Source organism: Oreochromis aureus, linkage group 15 (genome assembly GCF_013358895.1).
Source record: "Oreochromis aureus strain Israel breed Guangdong linkage group 15, ZZ_aureus, whole genome shotgun sequence".
NCBI lineage: Eukaryota > Metazoa > Chordata > Actinopteri > Cichliformes > Cichlidae > Oreochromis > Oreochromis aureus.
In genome coordinates, this window is record NC_052956.1 from 20,035,991 (window position 1) to 20,057,207 (window position 21,217).

Consider the following 21,217-nt stretch of genomic DNA (forward strand, 5'->3'; position numbering starts at 1 on the left):
TTCTCCTACATGTTTCAGACGAAGGGAACACGCTAAAGGAGAGTTGAGCTTTCCTCAGGCCTTTTTCCTCACGTTCGCTCACAGTGAGAGGTGACATCCTCGCTTACAGTTTGTCCTTCCTGTCCATCTCTCTTTTCAGCCAATGAGGAAAGAGCCGGAGGTTGTCACAGTAACCCTGAAGAAGCACAACGGCATGGGCCTCAGCATCGTGGCCGCCAAGGTAGGAAATGTCACCTGGAAGTGTGTTAAAGAGTGAAAGTCGAACTTTGGCAGCTCTGAGATGTTTTCAGTTTGTCGAGATTTATTTATTATTTAAAATTTTGCAGGAAACCTTTCCTAAAAAATGAAATCTAACACTAAAAAGTAAACGACTGGCATGCATTTGACAGGAAACCCCAAAATAACTTGGATGTTTTTATCGTGGCTGTAGAGATGGTGTGTGTGTGTGTGTGTGTGTGTGTGTGAGTGAGAGGCTGAGCGACACACTGCTGACAGAACAGGCTGCTGTTTAAAATAGACTCCTTTCACTGTTGAGTCTGACGCAGCGCAGAGACTAAACAGCAACACTACAAAGAAACTTCTGGATGAGCCCGGGACAAAAACGTGCTGTGTGCAGTTTGCTGATTTAAGGGAGGGGATGTGGGGCTGTGCGGTGGGGGCTAATTTAACTGTAGATCATTGTCTGTCCGTGTGTTTGTGTTACCGCACCTCTGATGTGTGGACGAAAGTACGAAAGTCTGCAGATGTCTGTGTAAGATGCAATTTTGGCTTACATACATACAATAGTATTAACCTAATAATCCAACAAAAGATACATGAACAGGAGGTTTATACACTTGGGCATATGTGAATATCCCGGTCCTTAATTTGTTGCATCCGAACACCACCTCAGTGGATTTGAAATGAAACAGTTGATATGTAGTTTGAAGTTTAGACCTTCAGCTTTAATTCAAGTGGCCTGACAAAAATTTTGCATCAACTGTTTAGGAATTAAAGCCATTTTCATACCTTGTCCCCCATTTTCACAAGACCAAAAGTGATTGGACGATTGGACAATTGACCATGTCGCAGCCATAAAGAAATTCCAATTTCCAAGCTAGTTTTTTTGTTATATTTACTTTATTTTAAAGTGTTTTGTAACATTAATCTGTGTTAATTTTGTGCTTTGTGAGTTTGCCCTGCTGTAAATCTCTCGTGCAGTCATAAAGTGCGAGCAATTGTTGTAAATCGGTGTGTGTAAATCACCTGACATGCTCAAGTCAGTCAGGTAAACAGAGTGTGAGGCAGGAGTTTTGACATTGCATTGTATAGTTGTTTTACACGAGACAGTGATAGGATTAGATAACCAGGACTTCATACGGAGAGGTTTTGTTTTGTAGCTGTTAAGTCATTTCATTTTTGTCGTCGGATTGCATGCAAACTACTTTTGGGAAAGCACGAATCAGAAACTTCCGAAGTGTAAAAGAAGGTCCGAAGGTTGCTGCTGCAGACTGATAAGCAGTTTCATGTGCAGGTGAGGCTTGTTCCCTCATTATTTTACAACAAACGGCACAGGCATAAAATCTGAAGTTGAATCCAAGTGTTGAATTTGTATTGTACAGCCTTGTAATTTTTTAGATAAGGACCAATGAGATGCTGGTGTGTCAGAAGACTTAAAAACCAAAATAAACCTTTCAGAGAGTTGGCAAAAACGTCAGGAGTGGCCAAACAATCAGCAAACTGGTTTATTGTTTGAAGAAGGATTGCAGCGACCAGCTCAGCAACACCAAAAGACCTGAAAAACTACAGTGTCACTGGTGTTTATTGATAACGTAACTACTGATAGAAGCAGCAAGATGAATTGAAGTGTATAGGACTACTTTCCCAAAATGATCAGATTGAGCTTCACAATTCAAAATGATAATGGCCCAAAGCACACTGTTAAACCAACACAAGCCAATTTTAAAGCAAAGGCAGGTACCTGATTTTAACCCAACAGTACATCTATTTCACTGGCAGAAGATATCAAGAGGTGAAACACAGCTTTTGGTGATGTTCATGGGCTCTAGACACAGTCACTGACCGCAAAGGGTTTTCATCCAACTGTTTAAAAACTATCCTTATATTTATTTTATCACATATTGATTGTTTTGATTTCTAGTTTTGCAAAGAGGCAAAAACTACAAAAAATATGTTGTTGTCTAACAAATTATGGACCTAACTGTACCTGGGACGCCCTCCAAGAAATGTGGAGGTCCATTTTGGTAGAGAAAATGAATGTGGCTTGGATACCAGCTCAGTATGGATGTAATAAACATGCTTTGTCTCCAAGTTTTGAGTTACTCATTTTGGCCACTGCCACCTTGTTGCTAATGCCCAGATACTGATTCTGTAGATTCTTGCTTGTTAGTGCCAATTAACAGAAAATGCTAAACTTTTGTGGACTGTTGATCCACACAGTGGACCACAAAATTTGACAGACTTTCAAATTTGTCACAATTCATTATTTGATGGTTGTAAACATGTTCGTTTCAGCTCTGAGGCGTAGTATTTTAACATGACACATTTACATTAACACTGGAGGAACTGCAGCCGCAGAGGCTGCTGTTTAGTAAAATGTCATGAATGTGACACCGAGCTACTTCAGATGAACTGAAAATCAAACAAAAAAGCTTCTAAATGCAAAACATTTCATTCAAGTCAAGGAAAAACACTGTTGCACAACTTAGAAGTTGAAACCAGCGAAGGTTTGGCTTTTCTGCCAGAATAAAAACAATTAAAATGTTAAGTCTGCTTTCAAAATAGTTTATATAAACTCACCGCACATCAACGTGAAACGTGGAGTATATTCAACTGACATCATCTTCCAGTCTAGTCATGTCTCCACTGGTTCCCTCTAATTTTACATGTCACAGTGATCATCAGGCGACTCATCCTGAGTGTTTCATAGCAACAAGAAAGAGCTTCGCTACCCTGTATCTTTCCTAATGTTAGTAAGAAACCAACTCACCGGCTCTCTTTCTCGAATTTAAAAAGTTTTTTGGCTTTTTTTGAGCTGCAAGCCAAACATGAAGGGGTACACAGCATGTACCTCAGAGCCCCCCACAGTGCCCGACATGGCTTTGATTATAATTTAAAATGGCAAAGAGAAGTGAGACACAGTTGGGTGTCCAGTTTGACTAACAAATTTCCTTCAGGGGCCACCCTTCGCTTTCAGGCCAGACAGTTACATAATTCTACATTAAGGCCGTTCCATCACCAAGATTTCCCTTTAACTTGGTTCCTTGGTTACTGTAGCTTATCTTATACAGAACAGCAGTATCAAACCAGTATACATCCATGCAAGAGGATATGAGTAGATAAGACTACTACATTTTGCTCTCTGTACAAAACATAATGATTTTCTTTCTTTCTTTCTTTCTTTTGATTGGAGCAAGTTTCCTGCTTAAGGCGAGAGCTTTCCTGTGTGTGTGCAGTCTGACGCTGCATGTCTGTGTGGATGGGAAGAGTGGGAAGGAAGGATGTACTGAGGAAACCTCCTTGCTCTGTTTATTTTCAGAGCTGTGTGGATGTTTGAGAAAGTGGCAGAGAAGTGTGTGTGTGTGTGGGATGGGAAAGGCAGGTAGAGTGAATTTTGTCAAACAGATGCCTAAATTCTCAGTAAACTGGGCTGTGCTCTGTCCTATTATATAACTGTGTGTGTGTGTGTGTGTTTGTGTGTGTGTGCGCGTGTGTGTGGTATTTGCCTGGTGGAGCTGCAGCAGCGCTCCACCTCAGTCCGACCAGCTGGCGTCCCAGCCGACACTTCACCTCTGGACCGCTCTCTGAATTTGCTGTTTCTTAACAAACACTCTGCAATTAGGACGCCGTGGAGGAATTTTGGAGCTCTTGGGAACATTTGAGGAATTTACTGCAACACACACTGGACTGTTGGGCAACTTTTAAAAATTATATTGCTTTTTTTTTATTACAACACTTTTTCTATATTAAGATTTTTTCTTTTTCCCGGTCAAACCTTTGAGAATGAAGAGCAGAAAGATTCCTGCACGTCTTTGCTTACCTTACAGGAACTTTTTTACCCCTCATTTCTGTCCGTAAACAGTGATTTTAGAAGTTCAGCTCAGTGGATTACGCTCAGTCTGTGTAATTGCTGGGAGGTTTTAGACTTGTCGGTTCATGTTAGCAGGTTGAATCGTTCTCTGGGATTTAAAAAAAAAAAAAAAAAAAAAAAGAAGAAAGAAAAGGAAAAAACAGGTGTGTGCAGTTGGTGCGGGTGTGTGTGTCCTCCGCTGTGGATGTCCCCAGTGTGAACTGGTCTGGCTAACAAGCAGCTGCAACATGTGGTTTTCTGTGGTGGGCAGGAAAGACCAGGTAACTGCTCTTTTTATATCATTTGTGTCTTTTAAAGGCAAAGAGACCGTTTCCATCTGCTCTCTATGATGTTATTATAAATTTAAAAAAAACCCCCAAAGGTTTGAAATGTGGTCTGTAGGTTTGCATCCATGTAAACCTGATTAAGACTGTGTCGCGTTTCATGTATGATAGACTCGCTCTGCTAAAATGCTGACCTTATTGGGGTTTTTCCTGGCTCAAATCTCACTGTTTGATATACAAAAAACAAATTATAGGTGTACTTAAGTAAATTAAATACCATATTATGTACGTGAGGGAGGAAGTTTTCCTTTTGTGCTGGTAACAGTCTTTTAGATGGACATTTAGTGTTTATTTAGAAGCACATGCTTGTGAAGCAGCTGGTTGAATATTCCTGGATTTATCGAGTGCAATGGCCTGTTGGTCCATCACTCTTGACCGTTTGCTGTCAGTGCCGTTCTGTCAGTGGTTAAACAAAAAACCCTGGTGTTTTTAATAGAAGGGGAAAAGAAAAGGGTAAAGTGCTCTTCAGCCAGATTTAAATTTGTGGCCTGATTTAAAATATAAATTCTAAAAGAAGACTCCTTAATCAGAAATTTCCATAAATTTAAAATATTTTATTACACTTGAAGAATTTTGGGGGCTTTGACAGTTCAGCTCAGTTTAAATGTTAAATAAGAATTCTGGTGTAAAATGGGAATATTAGCTCATAAAATCCGTATGTCGAATCAGTAGTTGCTGTATTTGAACTCTCAACCTTTACATGTTGGTCATGTTGTTGGAGCCCTTTGTCTCTGTGGAACAAACGTGTGGAGAGCAGATTAGCATCCTTAAAAATACTACATCAGTCAAACCCACACACGTGTGTTTTATTGTATTGTGTTTGTCTTCCCTCCGGGCAGCTCCCAGCTGGCGTTGAGGAAACACTCGCTCCCCTCCGCCTCTTCGCCCTCCTCTCGTTGTCCGTTGGTGTGTTTACTCCTTTATCATCGAAAGAAAGGAACAGAACATCCTCTCTGTACAGATTTAAAAACACCAAATAATGTTTGTGTTGTGTCGTAATTGAGGATTTCCAGAGACAGGACAGTGTTTGATACAGGAGAGCTACTGTGCTCTCATTGGCAACTTTTGGCCGTCACTCATACCTTCTTCTGAAAGGGGCGGAGCCTGCAGCTGTTCCACTTCAGTCTAAAAGTTCAGACACTCAGACAGTTAATATTGGGGCTCAAAACCCGAGGCGTGATTCAAAAAATGTGTGGTAATTTGGATGGAAACTTGAAATATACATTCTGGAGACGTGTGAGACTAACATTAAAAACTAACATTTAAGCTCATGCCGATGATACGTTGTTATCCCTACATTACTAGGAAACTAATTTACAAATATTTTTTTTCTTTCAAATGTTTTGCCTTTTGTGTACACTTGCAGCCAGACAGGGAATAGAAGTTTAAACAGTTAAAAGTTTGGCACTTGAACCAGAGTTATGCGGCTTGAGAAATGAGCTATAAACTGAAAAGAAGGAGAATTGAGTCTGTTTCTGGAGTGTTTGAAGCTTTAGTTGTGTGTGTTTGTTTGTTAGCCGATAGAAGCGTATTGGAAGTGGAACAATAGCATGAGAGCGTCCCCCCTCTAAGGGCTGGAACAATGAAAGGATGTACCGCACGCACACACACATGCATTCGCTTTCCTGTTGGGCAGGAGGTGTTTACGAGGTGTGGAAGGAGAGCGTTTGTTCACCTTGGCGCTCGTTATGAAGTCTGTGTAGTCACATTTTGGCACATCTGTGTGGGGAAAAACTGAGGCATGCTTGTAAAAGGCTAGGGCTTTTTCATTGTTTGTTTTTTACTTACTTTGTTTACATTTTTGTAGTTTTGGTCTTATTTCAGCATTTTGCTTTTTTAAAATTTGAATTGCATTTATTTCTAGTGCCATATGTGGTCTGTTGGATTAAAAACAAAAAATAAATAAATAAATAAAATACATTTTTTGGGGGGTAAATCTTTAGAGTTTGGTTACTACAGCTTCTGCATTTACCATGTGATGTATTCAGACCCCAAACTCCATTTTTATCCTTCTGCTAAATCACTGGAAAATAGTTCATCCATCCGTCAGCCGATCCATCCATTTATCTTTCGATCCAGCCGTCTGTCAGCCAGTCCGTTCGTCCATCCACCCATCTGCTAGCTGATCCCTCCATCCATGCATCCGTCAGTGAATCAGTCAGTCAATCCACCCATCTTTCTATCTGTCAGCTGATCAGTCCATTCGTCCATCCATCAGTCTGTCAGCCAGTCCGCCTGTCATTCCATTCGTCTGTCAGCGAATGAGTCATGTTCAGACTGGAGCTGAAATATATGCATCTCACCATTATTTGAGAGCCTGAACTTCGTAGATATACATAGGATAATCTGAGATGGACAGAACAAAGTCCTTGAGGAGTTCTAGAACAGTTTTTGAGTTACCAGGGTGCTCTGACCTGCAGATTTGACCTTCTATTTCACTACTTTCCCATCTGCCATCACTGTCTCTGTTTAATACAGGGGTAAGCAAGCAAAAAGAAATGTAACCGCAGGTGTTATGGGTTTTTGAGATCAGCCATCATCTAGGCTTGTGGGTTCACCTACTATAAACCTGTTGAAGTCAGCATTTTGTGTTTATTTAACAATCACGAGGGTTTAAAAATGTCTCTGTACCGACAGGCGCAACAAAATTAAAATCAGAGAATTGGGAACAAACAAGTGAACAGTCTACTTGCCCAGGGAAGGCAAGGGAAGAGACTTAATCACCTAAAAATGATAAAACATACCTGCGAGGGTGAGCTGAGCATAAATTCCTCTCGTGGATAAGTGGTTTATAACCTCAGTCAAGCTGCGGAAAGGTTGACATGCTTTCAAACTGTAAGCTGTAATTTTGGTATGCCGCCAGCCTGCATTAGCAGCAGTTTGTGTCAGATGTGTATCAGACGTACGTGACTCGTGTGTTTCTCAGTGTGAGTCAGCCACAGAATGGCTGAGGAGAAAAATGTCACATCACTTTGAGTCGTATTTATTTTCCTCTCTTCAAGAGGAGTGATTATTACCAGAGACACTATAAGCAAGAAACATGGTGCCCAAAGAGTAGACTAGAAATCTATTGGAGAACTCAGCAGCAGGAAAGGATAACTTTAAAATAAAGAAGCAAAAGCTTTTTAAAACCTTATTCTTGGGCAAAGACGTTACTTTCATAGCAGAAATAATTAAAGAAAGATCTCTAATTTTAATATTTTCTCTATTAAATTCGAATTGCATTGCATTTACCAGATGCACAATACACCTCATTTATGCATATTTAATGTAATGTCCCTGAGCTGCAGAAATTGTTATATATCACAGCAGTCCTACCTCTATAACAGACAAAGCTTTGTTTTTAGTGGGTTATCAGCTCACATTAGACACCCAGGAAGAATGAAATTGTGGGCAGATGAGAGCTTTTCCTTTTGATACTTGGCGTTCTTTGTACGAGTCAAGGACGGGCTTTTCTTCTTTAACAGGTGTGAGTTCAGAGAGATTTTGAGTGTGGAGCCAGCAAGGCCACCCTCGGGCCACTGATGTTCAAGCTCATGTTTGCTGTGTGGCTAGAACTTGTAAGACAAGAGCACCTGACAGGATTACATTGATTCATTGTAGGTTACACTGAGAAGTGTGATGCATAGCAACAGGATTTGGAATTGGCTGAATATTAAAGGCTGGGTTTTCCATAAAGGTTGAATTTGGAAGTATATATAAAAGAGCAGACTTCTTCAGGTTGTTCCACTCTAGTAGAGGTGTGGTGTCTTAAAGGTGCGCTTTATTTGTTGTGCGAGGGTTCGTTACAGGACTAAATAAATAAAGGGTCTTTAGATATCTGAGTTATTCTTGTACATCTAAATTTGTGTTGATTTGTTGCCAATGCTTGTGACAAACAACGCACCACAAAATTAACATTTTATAGCTTAATTCTTGCGACAAACCTGCTGTTTGCACCTGCTCGTGCACATGTTTCAACCTGCCTGTGAATTTGCAGTTGGCCTGCTCGTTTTTTCTGTTTACACAACAGAGAGACCGTGACTCGTATTTGTAATCAGTACGTTTAACAGAGTTTTGTTTGCCTTTTAGCTTCTTATTAGGATTTAAGCTTATCAGCTAGTGCTCATTTATTTATACAAAAGAATCCACCTGGATAACATCAATCTCTTTCCTAGTTTGTGGCTGCGGTGCAATTTCTTTTCTAACGTGCCATATTATCTGAGGTCTAGCACTCCATAGCTACACTAGAGGCCAGGCTGAAACGGTTAGAGATGAGGTTTCAGGTTTCAACACTTCCAGCTCCTCCCAGGTCTTCCAGTACACTGAAGCATAAAAGGAAAAAAAATCTCAGTTAATTAGCTGCTGTTTGCGTTTCTATTGACTCACTCGAGTTGGTTTCCACCCAAAAATGCAAAGTATGCGCCCTTTACCTGCCTCTCCAGTCTGAGGCCTTCACAGCACGATAAAACTCTGTTACAACCCCAGCTCACTAGGTTCAGAAGCAAAAAGTTAACCAACCACAAGGAAAGAGGTTTAGACTGAGTCGTTTATTTAATAGATTTTATTAGTAGTCACGTAAAAGGGAACCAGAAGCGTGGAGCAGGAGTCTGCTGCTCAAGCCAAGCACCAAATAAGTAAAACAAAAGGTGATTACTAATGGAAGAGTCTTAGCTAACGTGTGCTGTTGTCATTAAGAATAATAATTTCAAAAAAGGAAATCCAGTGCGTACTGGCCCACCTACTAAAACAAAAATGACATAGGAAGTAGCCTTCCTAACAGACAGCACTTAGTGTTTGTCACACTACCGTGAAAAAAGGATGGCATCCTCATTGAAGTCTTTTACATTCAGAGACTGATTGCAGGTATTTGTGGTGACCAAGAGGTTACTTAGAGCTTGCGGGTGTTGCGCACTCAACCCTGGGCTGCAACTTTCAGTCACAAGGCAATTGCACAGGACACCTGTCTCCAAACAAACAGGGTCTGAGTCGGAGTGTAATCCCTCTGTAATCCCCCTTCGCACAGGTTTGCAGATAAGTGCCAACAATAATAATAATAATAATTATAAAGTACCTCTTTCCAATGGGAGACTCAACCTAACTGGTTGCCAACTGGTTGTATTCTGGGACCAGACCGATTAAGTATGGCTGCAGGCGGGCATTGCAAACAGTTCCAAGTGGAGCGACCCAGGTCCATAACTGCTCTGCTTTTAAAAGTACTTTATAAATAAACATCAATAAAAGTGTGAATATAACACTTATAGTGAATAATGTTTCTGCCTCTGCCATTCTTCTGAATGTCTGCACCTCCACTCATTGCAACTCTGACCTTTACACATCGACTTCCACAGTAGCACATCTCAGCTGCTGTACCTTAACTACTTCCTCAGTCTGTGTGCTGCGTCCTGTGCGTGCTGCTGTAGTCAGTTGGAGTCATCAGACACGAGCTGAAGCCGATGCAGCCCTTCTGAACCCCGCTGTAGGACCCTCTTATCTTTCCTTGAAAAAAAATCCCCAGATATCCTCTAGGGATCCAGGGAATTCCCGCAAATGTCTCTGGGCCTCATTCTGGATCAGTGCATGAAGGCCTGGCTCCGTCTGAAACAGACACTCTTTTAATGTCGCCCGTAATGTATAACAGACATGAGACAGTCAGAATGATTCACTGTTCTTCTCCTCATCTTAATGTCAGTCACAGGAAATTCGTGCCTGCATGAATGCAGCCTGATTATTGCATATGCGCGCACCACCACACACACACACACACACACACACACACACACACACACACACACACACACACACACACACACACACACACACACACTGAGAGCCGAAACTTTATGGCTCAAATGGTTTCAAGGCCCGAGGGTCTGTGCTGGAGAAACAAGAGCACAGATCTGTTCACTCAATGTTAAGTGCATATTTAAATGAGCTAGTCATTGGAGTAAAAATAGGGAAAATGATGCACTTTTAAAATATACTAGTAATTATCATGCATAAACTCTAGACTTCAGTAACAGGCTTTCATCCACAGTCCACACACATTTGGGCAAAATATGTGAAAGCTCTGGCATACATTCCTCTCATTTAGAAGACGGGGCAACACAAAGCCCTTTGTTACTTATAAAAAAAAAATGTAGCTGCTTTTGTCTCCACATATTCAGAAGTTGTTTCCTTCTGCAGGAAATCATTTATAGTCAACAAACTTCTCAGTAACAGGCACTCTGGTTGACCTGCTAAATTTCGAGGAAATATGAGCTACTTATGGGAATCATTGAGGCAATGGTAAAGTAAAAAATTTTCAAATTGCTGCTTAAAGACTTAATTAAATTTCCTTTTTTTCTGGCTTGTTTATCCAGTGTGCAAAGCCCTGACCTCAGAAAAACCAGATAAAGGGGCATGCAAAATAAAAATTTGTCTTTGCTTTATTTTTCAAATTCATTGTCTGATTTGTGAGTTTTGCAGTCATTGTGGCTGCTTTGGTTTCTCTCTGACGGCAACCGTAGAGATGAGAGGGCTTGATTTAAGTCTCCTTAAGTTGGCATTTTAGTTTAGACGTCCACTGTAGTTCATAAACTTGTGAGTGCAGTAATGCATTGCGGCATTGATGGGCCATTAAAATCCCAAGTTTCTACATGAGAAACCGGGACTGTTGTGGAGAGCCGCACCATTGAGCTTATGAAGAGCTAAAATTGAAAAGACCGAGCAGAGTTGTGTTGAGATTAATGGTGCAGCTCTCCAGTCCACAACTTAAGTGCAGTATAGCAAAATCAGTACTTGTCTGTCTTGTGTGTCTGTGCATGCAACAGAGGATAATGTCACCATAGCCTGCAACAAACCTGAGTGCTAATTCATCGAAGGCCAAGATGGGCTGGTGATGAGCAGCCCTAAATGGGTGAATAGCACTACAGGCCAGAGAGAAAAAAAACATTTACCTTTGATTTTAGGGTAAACTTTAACGTTGAAATGTCTCCATTCCTCCAGGTGTTTGTGATTTGTTCTGAGGTCTTTGTCTTCTTAACCACAGCTGATGAATCAGTTCATAAAAGCTGTTAACCTGAGTGCAACCCCTGTTTTTTTGTTTTTGGTTTTTTTTCTTTTGGTTCCCCCCCCCCCCCTCATAAGATGTGGCTTCACACAGACACACACTGTGCCACGTCGCCAGGTCTGACAAATGGCAGCAATTAGAAGTCTTTTTAATCCACCTCACAGTTTTATGAGTGACTTTGTAGTCATGCTGTGATTCTTAATGTGGAGGTTGTGCGTTTGAACCTTTCTTGTGATGTTTTGGGTCGTTTTTAAGCTGTATTTTAAAGACTGAAGACTTGTCTTCAGTCTTTTATCAGCAAGATTGTCAGATATGTTTTCTTTGCTTCTTAAAAGAAAAAGAGAACATTTCTTAATTTATCCTCACTTAAGAAAATCCTGAAGTGCTGGCGGTGGAAAATAGTTTCAGACTTGGCACAGCACGAACTCTACAAAGAAAGATTGCTGAGATATTTTTATGGTTTCTGGTTCAACAGTTGCACAAACTCCAAGGATAAACATGCCATGATGGTAAAGAAAGCGTGTGATAGCGATACGTCTGATAGCAAGCCAACGCTCTCCACTTCACAGGAAAACCACACATACAGTCAGAACACATCGACACAAGCTCTGGGCTTTGCGGACACATTGACACTGACACTAGCACGTGTTTGTCCTCCCTCCTTCTTTCGTTTTGGAAAAAAAAATCTTTGTTGCTATGTTTTGTAAAGAAAAGATTTGACTTAAAGAAAATGTTTTGACACAAAATAAATCTGTGCTGAATCCTGTGGAGAGATGTGATTGTTTTTGCTGTAAATATTACAGGCGTACAGCAAAGCAGGGGAAAGTGGGGTGTGGGAGAGAAACACCTTTGAGTGTGTTTGACTGCAGTAAATGTCTTGAAGAGTTTCAGTTTGACATGTGTGTGAACTTGCTATTGTTCAGGAAATGACAGCTTTGCAATCCAGCCTGGTTCTGTTCAGCATCAACTTGTAGATCTAAACGTGTGTTTAAAAACCCGCTGATCCTGGACTCCTACCAGGTGCAGACCTTCAGTCACCGTTTCTGTCTCAACACATTAGAACAGTTCCTTCTCGAGATGGATGCTTTAATTCCCTGACTTTCTTGGCTAAGATAGGCAGGTTGAAAAAAGGCAGGACGGAGACACACTTATGAGATTAAGTACAGCTCTGTGCAAATGTTTTAACCACTTGAGATGTTTGCATTCTTATCCCTCATGCTACAACATCAAGGGAGCATCTGATCGTCTAGAATTCATCATGAGAATGAGCCCACGCTTACAGCCAGAGTCCTAAAAAAAAAAACTGTCTTCTTCTTCAGTTTTATTTAGTTTATGTAGCTCCAGTTTACAACAACAATCACCTTAAGGTATTTTTTATTGCAGTGCATGGACTCCAGAGTATTAGACAGAAAATCCCAACAAGTAAGCAAACACTTGGTAACAGTGGGAAGGAAAAACTCTATTTTAACAGGAAGAAACCACCAGCAGAATCAGACTCGGAGAGATGCAGCCATGTGCTGTGACCCCGTGGGGGTTAATGACATGTTGTGGTGGCATTTAAATGCATCTCCTCCCAGCAGCCTGAGCCTGTAGCAGCTCAAATGAGTTCAGGATCACCCGATCCAGTCGTAACTTATAAGCATTATCAGATGAAAATTATAAATGGACCGGTACTCGTATAGGGCCTTTCTACTCAGTTTGAGCACTTATGAAAACCATTAGCTTTTTCACCCGCAGGTTTATGAACATTATACTTACTTTCTGTGTCGCTTTTTCTCTGCAGGGTGCTGGTCAGGAGAAGCTGGGCATCTACATCAAGTCTGTTGTCAAAGGTGGAGCAGCTGATATGGTCGGTACAAAAACTACGACGGAAAACGTGAAAGAATCAGGATGTGATCATTATGTGTGAGTGTGCGTCTGTTTGTGTTTATACAGGATGGTCGTTTGGCGGCAGGTGACCAGTTGTTGAGTGTTGATGGGCGGAGTCTAGTCGGCCTATCGCAAGAAAGGTGAGAAACTGATACAACAACATCTTTTAATCCACAGAAATAATCTGGGAAATCCTGAGCACACATCCGATGATGATTCACCCCAAAGAAGCAGCAGGGTGTAAATAGTGTTTTTCTTTTTATATATTTAACCACCTACCGCGCTGTAGTGACGCATTTATGGTCACGAGATGATGAAACTGACATTTAATGCTATTTTAAGAGCAGAAAACATTCAGTGACACGTCAGCATGATAATTTACTTTTCAGAAGACCGCATCTCGGAGACCTCAGGGGTTAAGACATCCTGAGGTCGTTGCATCCCGTTGGTCCTTGTAAACACACTGATTTTCCAGCACGTCTGGAACATGCAGCTCGAGCAGAAAAAGGGCATGTGTGTGTCTGTGTGTGTGTGTGTGTGTGTGTGTGTGTGTGTGTGTGTGTGTGTGTGTGTGTGTTTGGAAACAGCACCAGAGCACGCGGTGGCTAACGCCCCACTCAGATTAATCCTGTTATTCCTCTTGCTTGACATGCACAGGCTTGATTTTTAGTGTTATTACCTGGAGTGTGACAATCCAGAGTCGAACTGGATTTACAGATAATTAAATTAATCGCTTTAGCATGCAGGTAGCAGCTAAAGCAATCAACTTATTTTTCTAAATTTCGAGTTTTTGCCATGGTATCATAGCGTGGTAATCTTAACTCCCAGCAAGTAGAGATTAAGTGATTTTTACCCTTTCTGTCAGACATACATGTGTATGTAAAGCTGTGATGTTTCCAAATATGGATTTGGAGCCTGTTTTCTCCTCAGCGTTACGGAGCTGATGTTACATTCCCAGAATCACTTCCAGTCATACACTCATGGCTCATTAACTTCTGCCCTACAACTATTTATAGGATTAGGTTAAAGCTCCATACACAGGGACATGTAACAGATAATAGCAGGCATCCTGAGTGACACATCAGCATTGGAGCCAAAGTTGGAATGAAGTGTGTCTCTGGTAGTGACAAATATAATCCCTGCCTCCTCTGGTTCATAATAAAGGCAGTTTGGCATACAGACAGACGTTTTACCCGTTCTTCCCGTTCCCAGCTTTGCTTTCAGGGGCTGCAGAGCTGTCCAGACTTCCCATTAAAAATTTATTTATTTGAACAAAAAAACAATGTGCTCGACCAACAAGCATCAGGAGGCCCTGGTGCATAAGCTTATTAAAACCATTATGTCTACATGATATGAAATTTGTGTTTTAGTGAAGTTCTTAAATCTGTCCCTGACAATAACCTTCCATAATCTATTAATAAAACCCCCCAAATAACACTAAAACTAATTAAAACTAGGCGTTTTTAAACAAAAACTTCAACATTTCAGGAACTTTTCAGGCAAAACATGAAACACCTTGTGAGAATTTGCTCCTTTTTAACAAACTTTAATAATATTTGAAACAATATTGACAATGAAGCTGGTAAATTGGTACCAAATTAAAATTATCTTTTATTTTAGAATAATTTGGAATAAACCACTATAGCTCCACCTGGGTGTTAGACACAAGCTTGTCTGTCTACACGTTCTTTTACCAAAAAAGGTACTTTGATTTTTTTTTTTTCCCCAGTCGTGTCCTCATCCCGTGTTAGTACCTCATCGCTCTGTGGTCTCAGTCTTATACAATCACATTCTTTTCTATATGTGTCATATCTTCACCGCGTTGCCTTACATAACCAAAATGCCTTAGACATGTTTATTTCTTACTTTTGAAGCTAAAAAAACCACCATGCCTTAAGTTAGTACAATACATTCAGATTATATTTATGACATACAAGGAAACTGCACCATAGCAACTTCAGTAACAAACTAAAAAGAGACACAGGTCAGGCCTTCTTGTCTGACATGCTTTAAATCCCTCAACTGTTTAAAGTAATCCAAAAAACACACAGCGATCAGGATAAAAGGTGATCATAAAGCAAAACTACAGCTGGGCTTTCCATGTGAACAGGTACCTAATATTAGTAAACATGTGACCACCTGCTAAACTGCCACTAAATAAGCCAAAAAAAAACATAACCTCAAGTCACACAGTTGAAGTTTGTCTAAGAAGAAACAGTCAGTTAAATTTAAATTTATGTATACATCTTAATTCATCTGATGGCGGTATGAATCACCACAGATGCAGATTATGAATTCCCGTTTGCCTCCTAAAATGTTGTAGTGTTGTATTTCTACCCTATTGTTTAATTAGGAAACTCTTAGACAGCCACAACTGCGACTCCACACTGGGCTAAGTTTGTCCCAGAGAGTGGGGCTGTGGAGGGGCTGCAAAGAAACTGGGCTCAGTGTGTCCCTCTCTAATGTGTGCTCCCCCCTCCCCCCTCTTGTTCAGGGCGGCAGAGCTGATGACGAGGACGGGCTCAGTCGTCACTCTGGAGGTCGCCAAGCAGGGAGCCATTTACCACGGACTGGCCACGCTCCTCAACCAGCCGAGCCCAATGATGCCAAGAGGTGAGCGCACACACGAGAAGCAGGATTTTATTCATGACTAAAGTTCTGGTGTAAGGTTCTCGATGTAATTTTGGAAGCCCTGATGATTTGTGGAAATCTTTGTGACTTATTGATAACTTTGATGGCTTATTAATCACATTTTAAGTCAACTGAGAATTCATTTTGAATTCTGCTTAGTTGAAGACAATTTCAGTCATGATTCGTACAGATAGATGTAAAAACTTGTCTTGGGTTCAACCTTTTCCACACGCATGCTGATATTTCTCTAATTTCGGTATAAATGTAATATTTTTGATTTTGGGGATTTTGGGGGAAAAGACTTTTTTCTGAATAAATACAAAAATTGTTTTTTCTTTTTTTAGGATTGGTAGTAAGACACAAATGAACAGCAATAAAATGATTAGGAGTTTTAAAAATAATGAAGCCATTTTTCTACCTCTGTTACAGTTCATTAACTCAATCAACAACGCTCAGAGGCATTTAAAAACAGCCATAAACATGGCTCTCTAAAGTATTTAAAAGTGGTAATGAATGAACTATTGTTAGTCCCACTGAGGGGGTGTGCCAGTAATTTTGGTGTTGTGGATGATGGAAGAGAAGCAGGCTTGTCCAGACAGTGTGTCCTTGTTGTCTTCTCTGCAGCACAGTAAAAATCCTGCTAGCAGACTGCAGGATATAATGAGAGCTTGTGGCCAGAGCCAGCTGTGTGTGTGTGCAGACACACATGCATGGCAGAGTTTACAGGGTTGTCTGGCTCTGTGCTTGTCTTTGTCTGCTGGAGCGTTGACCCCAGATTCATTAAGGAAGCGTTCTGGCCGGACCAGTCTGTGGTCCACGATGACGATAAAGGGGTGTTTCTCCCAAATTCCCTCGACCGCAGAGTCTTGCACCGCTGACAGAGACGTTTAACAAGCAGACGTCGAAGGACGGTCTTTAGTTACAGGAAACTGGACAAGCTGAGCAGGAGTGTAGATTCTCACAGAACGATGACGTGATTTTATATGAACCTATATTTAAAACACACTTAAACGCGTTTAAATTAGCTTCAGTCACAATTACAGACGCCCCAGCAGGAGATCAGCACTTTGATGTGTGTTTAAAACTGTCTGAGACGACAAACGACTCCAAAGAGGTGAAATCAGTTGGGCCCAAACAGAAGCTCGACTAGAACAAATGCTGACAATCTGCAGCAACACAAAGAATCACTTTTTTTTAAACTGTTTTCCTCTGCTCCTGTTTCTTCTTTCACCTCCAGCGTCAGACCGAGGCCGTGAGAAGAACGGGAAAATGCGACCAAAGAGCGAAGGCTTCGAGCTGTACAACAGCTCGGTGCAGAACGGCTCTCCGGAGAGCCCGCAGCCCGGCTGGGACTCTTACCCCGAACCAAAGAAGATGAGCGGAGAAGACCGGCTCCTCAAGAACCGAGCCGACCATCGCTCCAGCCCCAACGTAGCCAGTAAGACCCGCTGCTTATTAATTATTTATTATAGTGTCATTTTAATTATTCCTATTGTTCTGCCACAAATATAAGGTGAACTTTCACTTTAGTTCTGTGCAGAATAATGAAACCATTCCTACTTATTTGGTTTACAGACTGTATATTTAAGAAGGATGAACTCACTGTGATGTCACGCATTGTTTTAAAGCCTTTAGTTGGCCATGTTTGCTGTCACAGTGTTGTCTGTTTTGGAATCGGACGTGGTCATATTTGGTTAAGAGGTTGGGCTGCTAAATTACCAACGATAGCAAGCTTTTCATGTGCACACGGATACCTAATAAAGTCAGTTTTATTTATATAGCACATTTAAATCTTGCTAAAGTCTCCAAAAAACCTAGCTTGAATTGTTGCAGGTAAAGCCGAGTGCACGATTTCAGCACCCACCTGACACTCAAAGCAGCCACATCACTCATAATACATAACTTTAAGCTTTAATACAGTTTAAACAGATGAAGTAGATTAAAAAATCATCACTGTCTTTACTATGGTTGAAATCTTCCTTTCATGGTATTTCACATCCCAACAAATTAAATGTAATTTATTTATGCTACAAGCTGGGAATTTCCTGTTACAGCATGTAAAATATCTAACATGACCTGTAACAAAGTAGTCTAAAAGGCAAAAGGTCAGTACCATAAATTAGAATATGAAACAGAAACCAAATGGCTCAATTAATTAAGAGGATAGCATAAAATCTTTCTGGAAATCATTCATAGTTCAATTATAATGAAAAACAAAACAATTGATCCATCTGAGCCATCTCTGGTCAACAACGTTTGGCATGGGCAGAAAAAAAATAAAACCACCCTCATGTTATTCTTTAGCTACTCCACCCTGATTTAGAAACACAGTGGCAGCCAGTTTTCCTGCTGCTGGAAAAATATTTATTTTCAGAAGAAAAGAAAATATTTTCAGCAACCATTTTCATTCTTCTGTTCCTCAGTAATTGTGTATTGCTGAGACTTTTTTTGTTTTTTTGTTACTGCACTAAAGCAATGGTTTCTCCTTCCTCTGCTTCAGATCAGGGCCAGAGTCCTGCAAACAAATCAGTGTACCCCGGAGGACCTGGCACCAAGATCACCTCTGTCTCCACCGGGAACCTGTGTGCAGACGTAAGTAACCGTCAGACTGAATCCTTACCCTTATGGGAAATGTAACAGCAGAGTGACACAACACTCGAGGACACTCGGTATCTTGAGCAGAGATGAGAATTCATTTATCAGGTTTATGACTTAGTCTTGTTTATTCCTGGAAAACCATCTCAAAATATTTTTTTTCTTTTCACACGCTTTTCTTTTGTTCCTCAGGATGAGCCCTCCCCTCCCCGTCCAGAGGCCTACCCCATCCCAACTCAGACATATCCCAGGGAGTACTTCACCATCCCAGCCTCCAAGAGCCAGGATCGGGTGGTGGGACCAGGGCAGCAGGGGCCCCCACCACACTGGCAGGGTATGGAGGACAGAGATCGCCTCCCCATGGGTGATAACATCCACAACAACAGCATGCAGGTACAGAAGCTTGAGATACTTTTCAGATACTGTTTTTCTGGGCGTTACAATGCTCTATGAGACCCAAAAAGATTAGGAAAAGTTTTATTTTTCATCACTGTGTTTTTCCAAATCACATTTTGGTGACACGGAAATGTTTGAAGCCATCAGCTTGATGGTGTTGACGAGCCAATCATCATCTTCCTCTCCATCCTTTTCTGGCTGTGAGCTCCTCTCACCTTTGTCCTCCCAGTTTTGAGCATCGTTTGTTCCATCTCTTATGAGTCACTGTGATTATAGCTGCATATGTAAAGGCTCAAAAGGCTTCACAGGCATGAAAAACATATTTAAACATTAGAAATACAAAGCAATTTAAGATAACATAATAAAACAGAAAAACTAAAGCCTACATAATAACCTCTAAGATAAACTTGGGAATATAGTAAGTAGGTGATTGAGGTGATATTGATTATTTGTGTTTCCTCCTCCTCTCTCCTTTTATAACGCATACTTTTCCTCATCTCATATTTAATGTTTTGATCGCTTTGCAGCGGATTAATCACTCTCAGGAGGACTTGTATCCGCCACCAGGAAGCATGAGGCCAGATGAGCGAATGCAGCCACACTACCAGCACCGCGACCTGGACTACCCACACAGAGATCTCGAATACCAGAGAGGTCCACCTGGAGGTAAGAAGGAAAACCTGACTTCAGATCGGATCAGAGAGGATGACAGAAAAAGGACCGCTGCACCTGTTAGTGTGTTCACTACCAGATTATAGAGCAGCTTAAAGGCTGTCAGCATCCAAATGTCCCTCAGATTTGATTATCCTTCATGATTACATAAAAACACACAAATCATGATATTAAATTCAAAGACCAGAGCAAAGATAATTTGCAAAAGCATAGCAAATCAGACATGCTGTCATTTATGACATTCATCAGATGAAAACAACAAATTATATTTAATATTATTTCAATTTAAATGAAATAAAGGAAAAATCTGACGTTTTGAACTGCAGATGCCAACCCAGGGAAAAAACTACATAGTTTTACCATCAACAAGCCTCCATCTTTCTTCAGAAAGCTGATTAGTATTAGTAGTATTAGTATTAGTATTAGTATTAATGTGCCAACATTAGTGATAAAATTCCTTACTAGGCTAAGCTCTGTGTTTTGGGGCAGAGGTGTACTGGTTTTTCATGGAATATTGAATGCAAGTTTAAAGGCTGGGAAACTGTGCGGTTGGTGTCCCTGGTCAAGCAGGTGACCATGTTTTTCTTTGTGTCTGCCGGTGTTGCAGGGCCCGACCACTGGGCTCCACAGCCACAGGTGTCCTCCTCTCTGGAGTCATCAACATCAAGCCAGGAGCATCTCAACTTCTCCGCGTCCTCCTCTTCTTCGAACAAGACCCAGAACCAGAAGACCGGCCCGGGCCGATGGAAGACGCCCAACGCCCCTCACGCCGTGCCGCCGCATTCGGCACAGCCGCCATCTCGGTCTGACCTGCCCCCTCCTCCACCTCCACCTCCAGCAGCTTACCCCGAACCCTACGACCCACAGTCGGACCTACCCCTTCCGCCACCTCCAGCTGCTATCAACCCAGTAACGGCTCAGCAAGCTGCTGACCGCAAGAAGAGAGAGGAGCAGCAGCGCTGGTATGAGAAGGAGAAGGCTCGGCTTGAGGAAGAGAGGTGGGCTTGCCTTGTTTTGTTTATTGTGTTGCATCACCAGAAATGTGAGCAAAAAAAGCATCTTTATTATTTACTATGTTCCATCCAGCTTGCTATTTATTATTTGTGAGGCAAGATGTAGACAAGCATTTATGCTTTAAAAATAAAATGCATATAAAGTAATGTATTTAACTCTTCAACCTGTTGTTTAGTCTTTGCTGATACAGAGATCGCTATATCATCAGCATACGCTCTACTTCTTTACATTTGGAGTAAACCTCTGCACCCTTCTGTCTAGTTAAGCGATGCTTCAGTAGGCGGTATGTCTTAATGTGCCCTCGTTGTATGTAACCTTGAATGTGGAATACTTTGCAGAAAGATCTAAACTAAATATGATCTTAAAAGTGGAATGCATTAGTGTTTGTTTGTATATAACAATGTATATTCTGCCTTTTGTTTTATGCTTGTTGCATTATAAGACCTTGGCCAAGTCACCCTTTTAAATGGGACTTTCTCTTAAGGCAAAAGAGTATCAGTACAGGATGCCCATTTTTCAATTTAAAAAAACAAGGTGATGTCCTACTGCTACATTTATGCATCTGATTTTGAGTATTAATGATGATGATATTGATGC

The 21,217-nt window shown here is 41.1% G+C and overlaps 1 protein-coding gene across 14 annotated transcripts in view; it reads left to right on the forward strand.

Moving 5' to 3' along the window:
• The window catches only part of afdna (afadin, adherens junction formation factor a), a 116,780-nt gene that overhangs the window by 76,915 nt on the left and 18,648 nt on the right, over positions 1-21,217 (forward strand). For all 14 annotated transcript variants that reach the window (XM_039598981.1, XM_039598977.1, XM_039598978.1 and 11 more), the window contains 9 exons: positions 140-220; positions 13,227-13,292; positions 13,379-13,452; positions 15,807-15,925; positions 17,181-17,381; positions 18,444-18,535; positions 18,731-18,931; positions 19,462-19,600; positions 20,214-20,604. In XM_039598981.1, the coding sequence (XP_039454915.1) occupies positions 140-220; positions 13,227-13,292; positions 13,379-13,452; positions 15,807-15,925; positions 17,181-17,381; positions 18,444-18,535; positions 18,731-18,931; positions 19,462-19,600; positions 20,214-20,604 (1,364 nt within the window). The remainder of the gene's footprint in view (positions 1-139; positions 221-13,226; positions 13,293-13,378; positions 13,453-15,806; positions 15,926-17,180; positions 17,382-18,443; positions 18,536-18,730; positions 18,932-19,461; positions 19,601-20,213; positions 20,605-21,217) is intronic.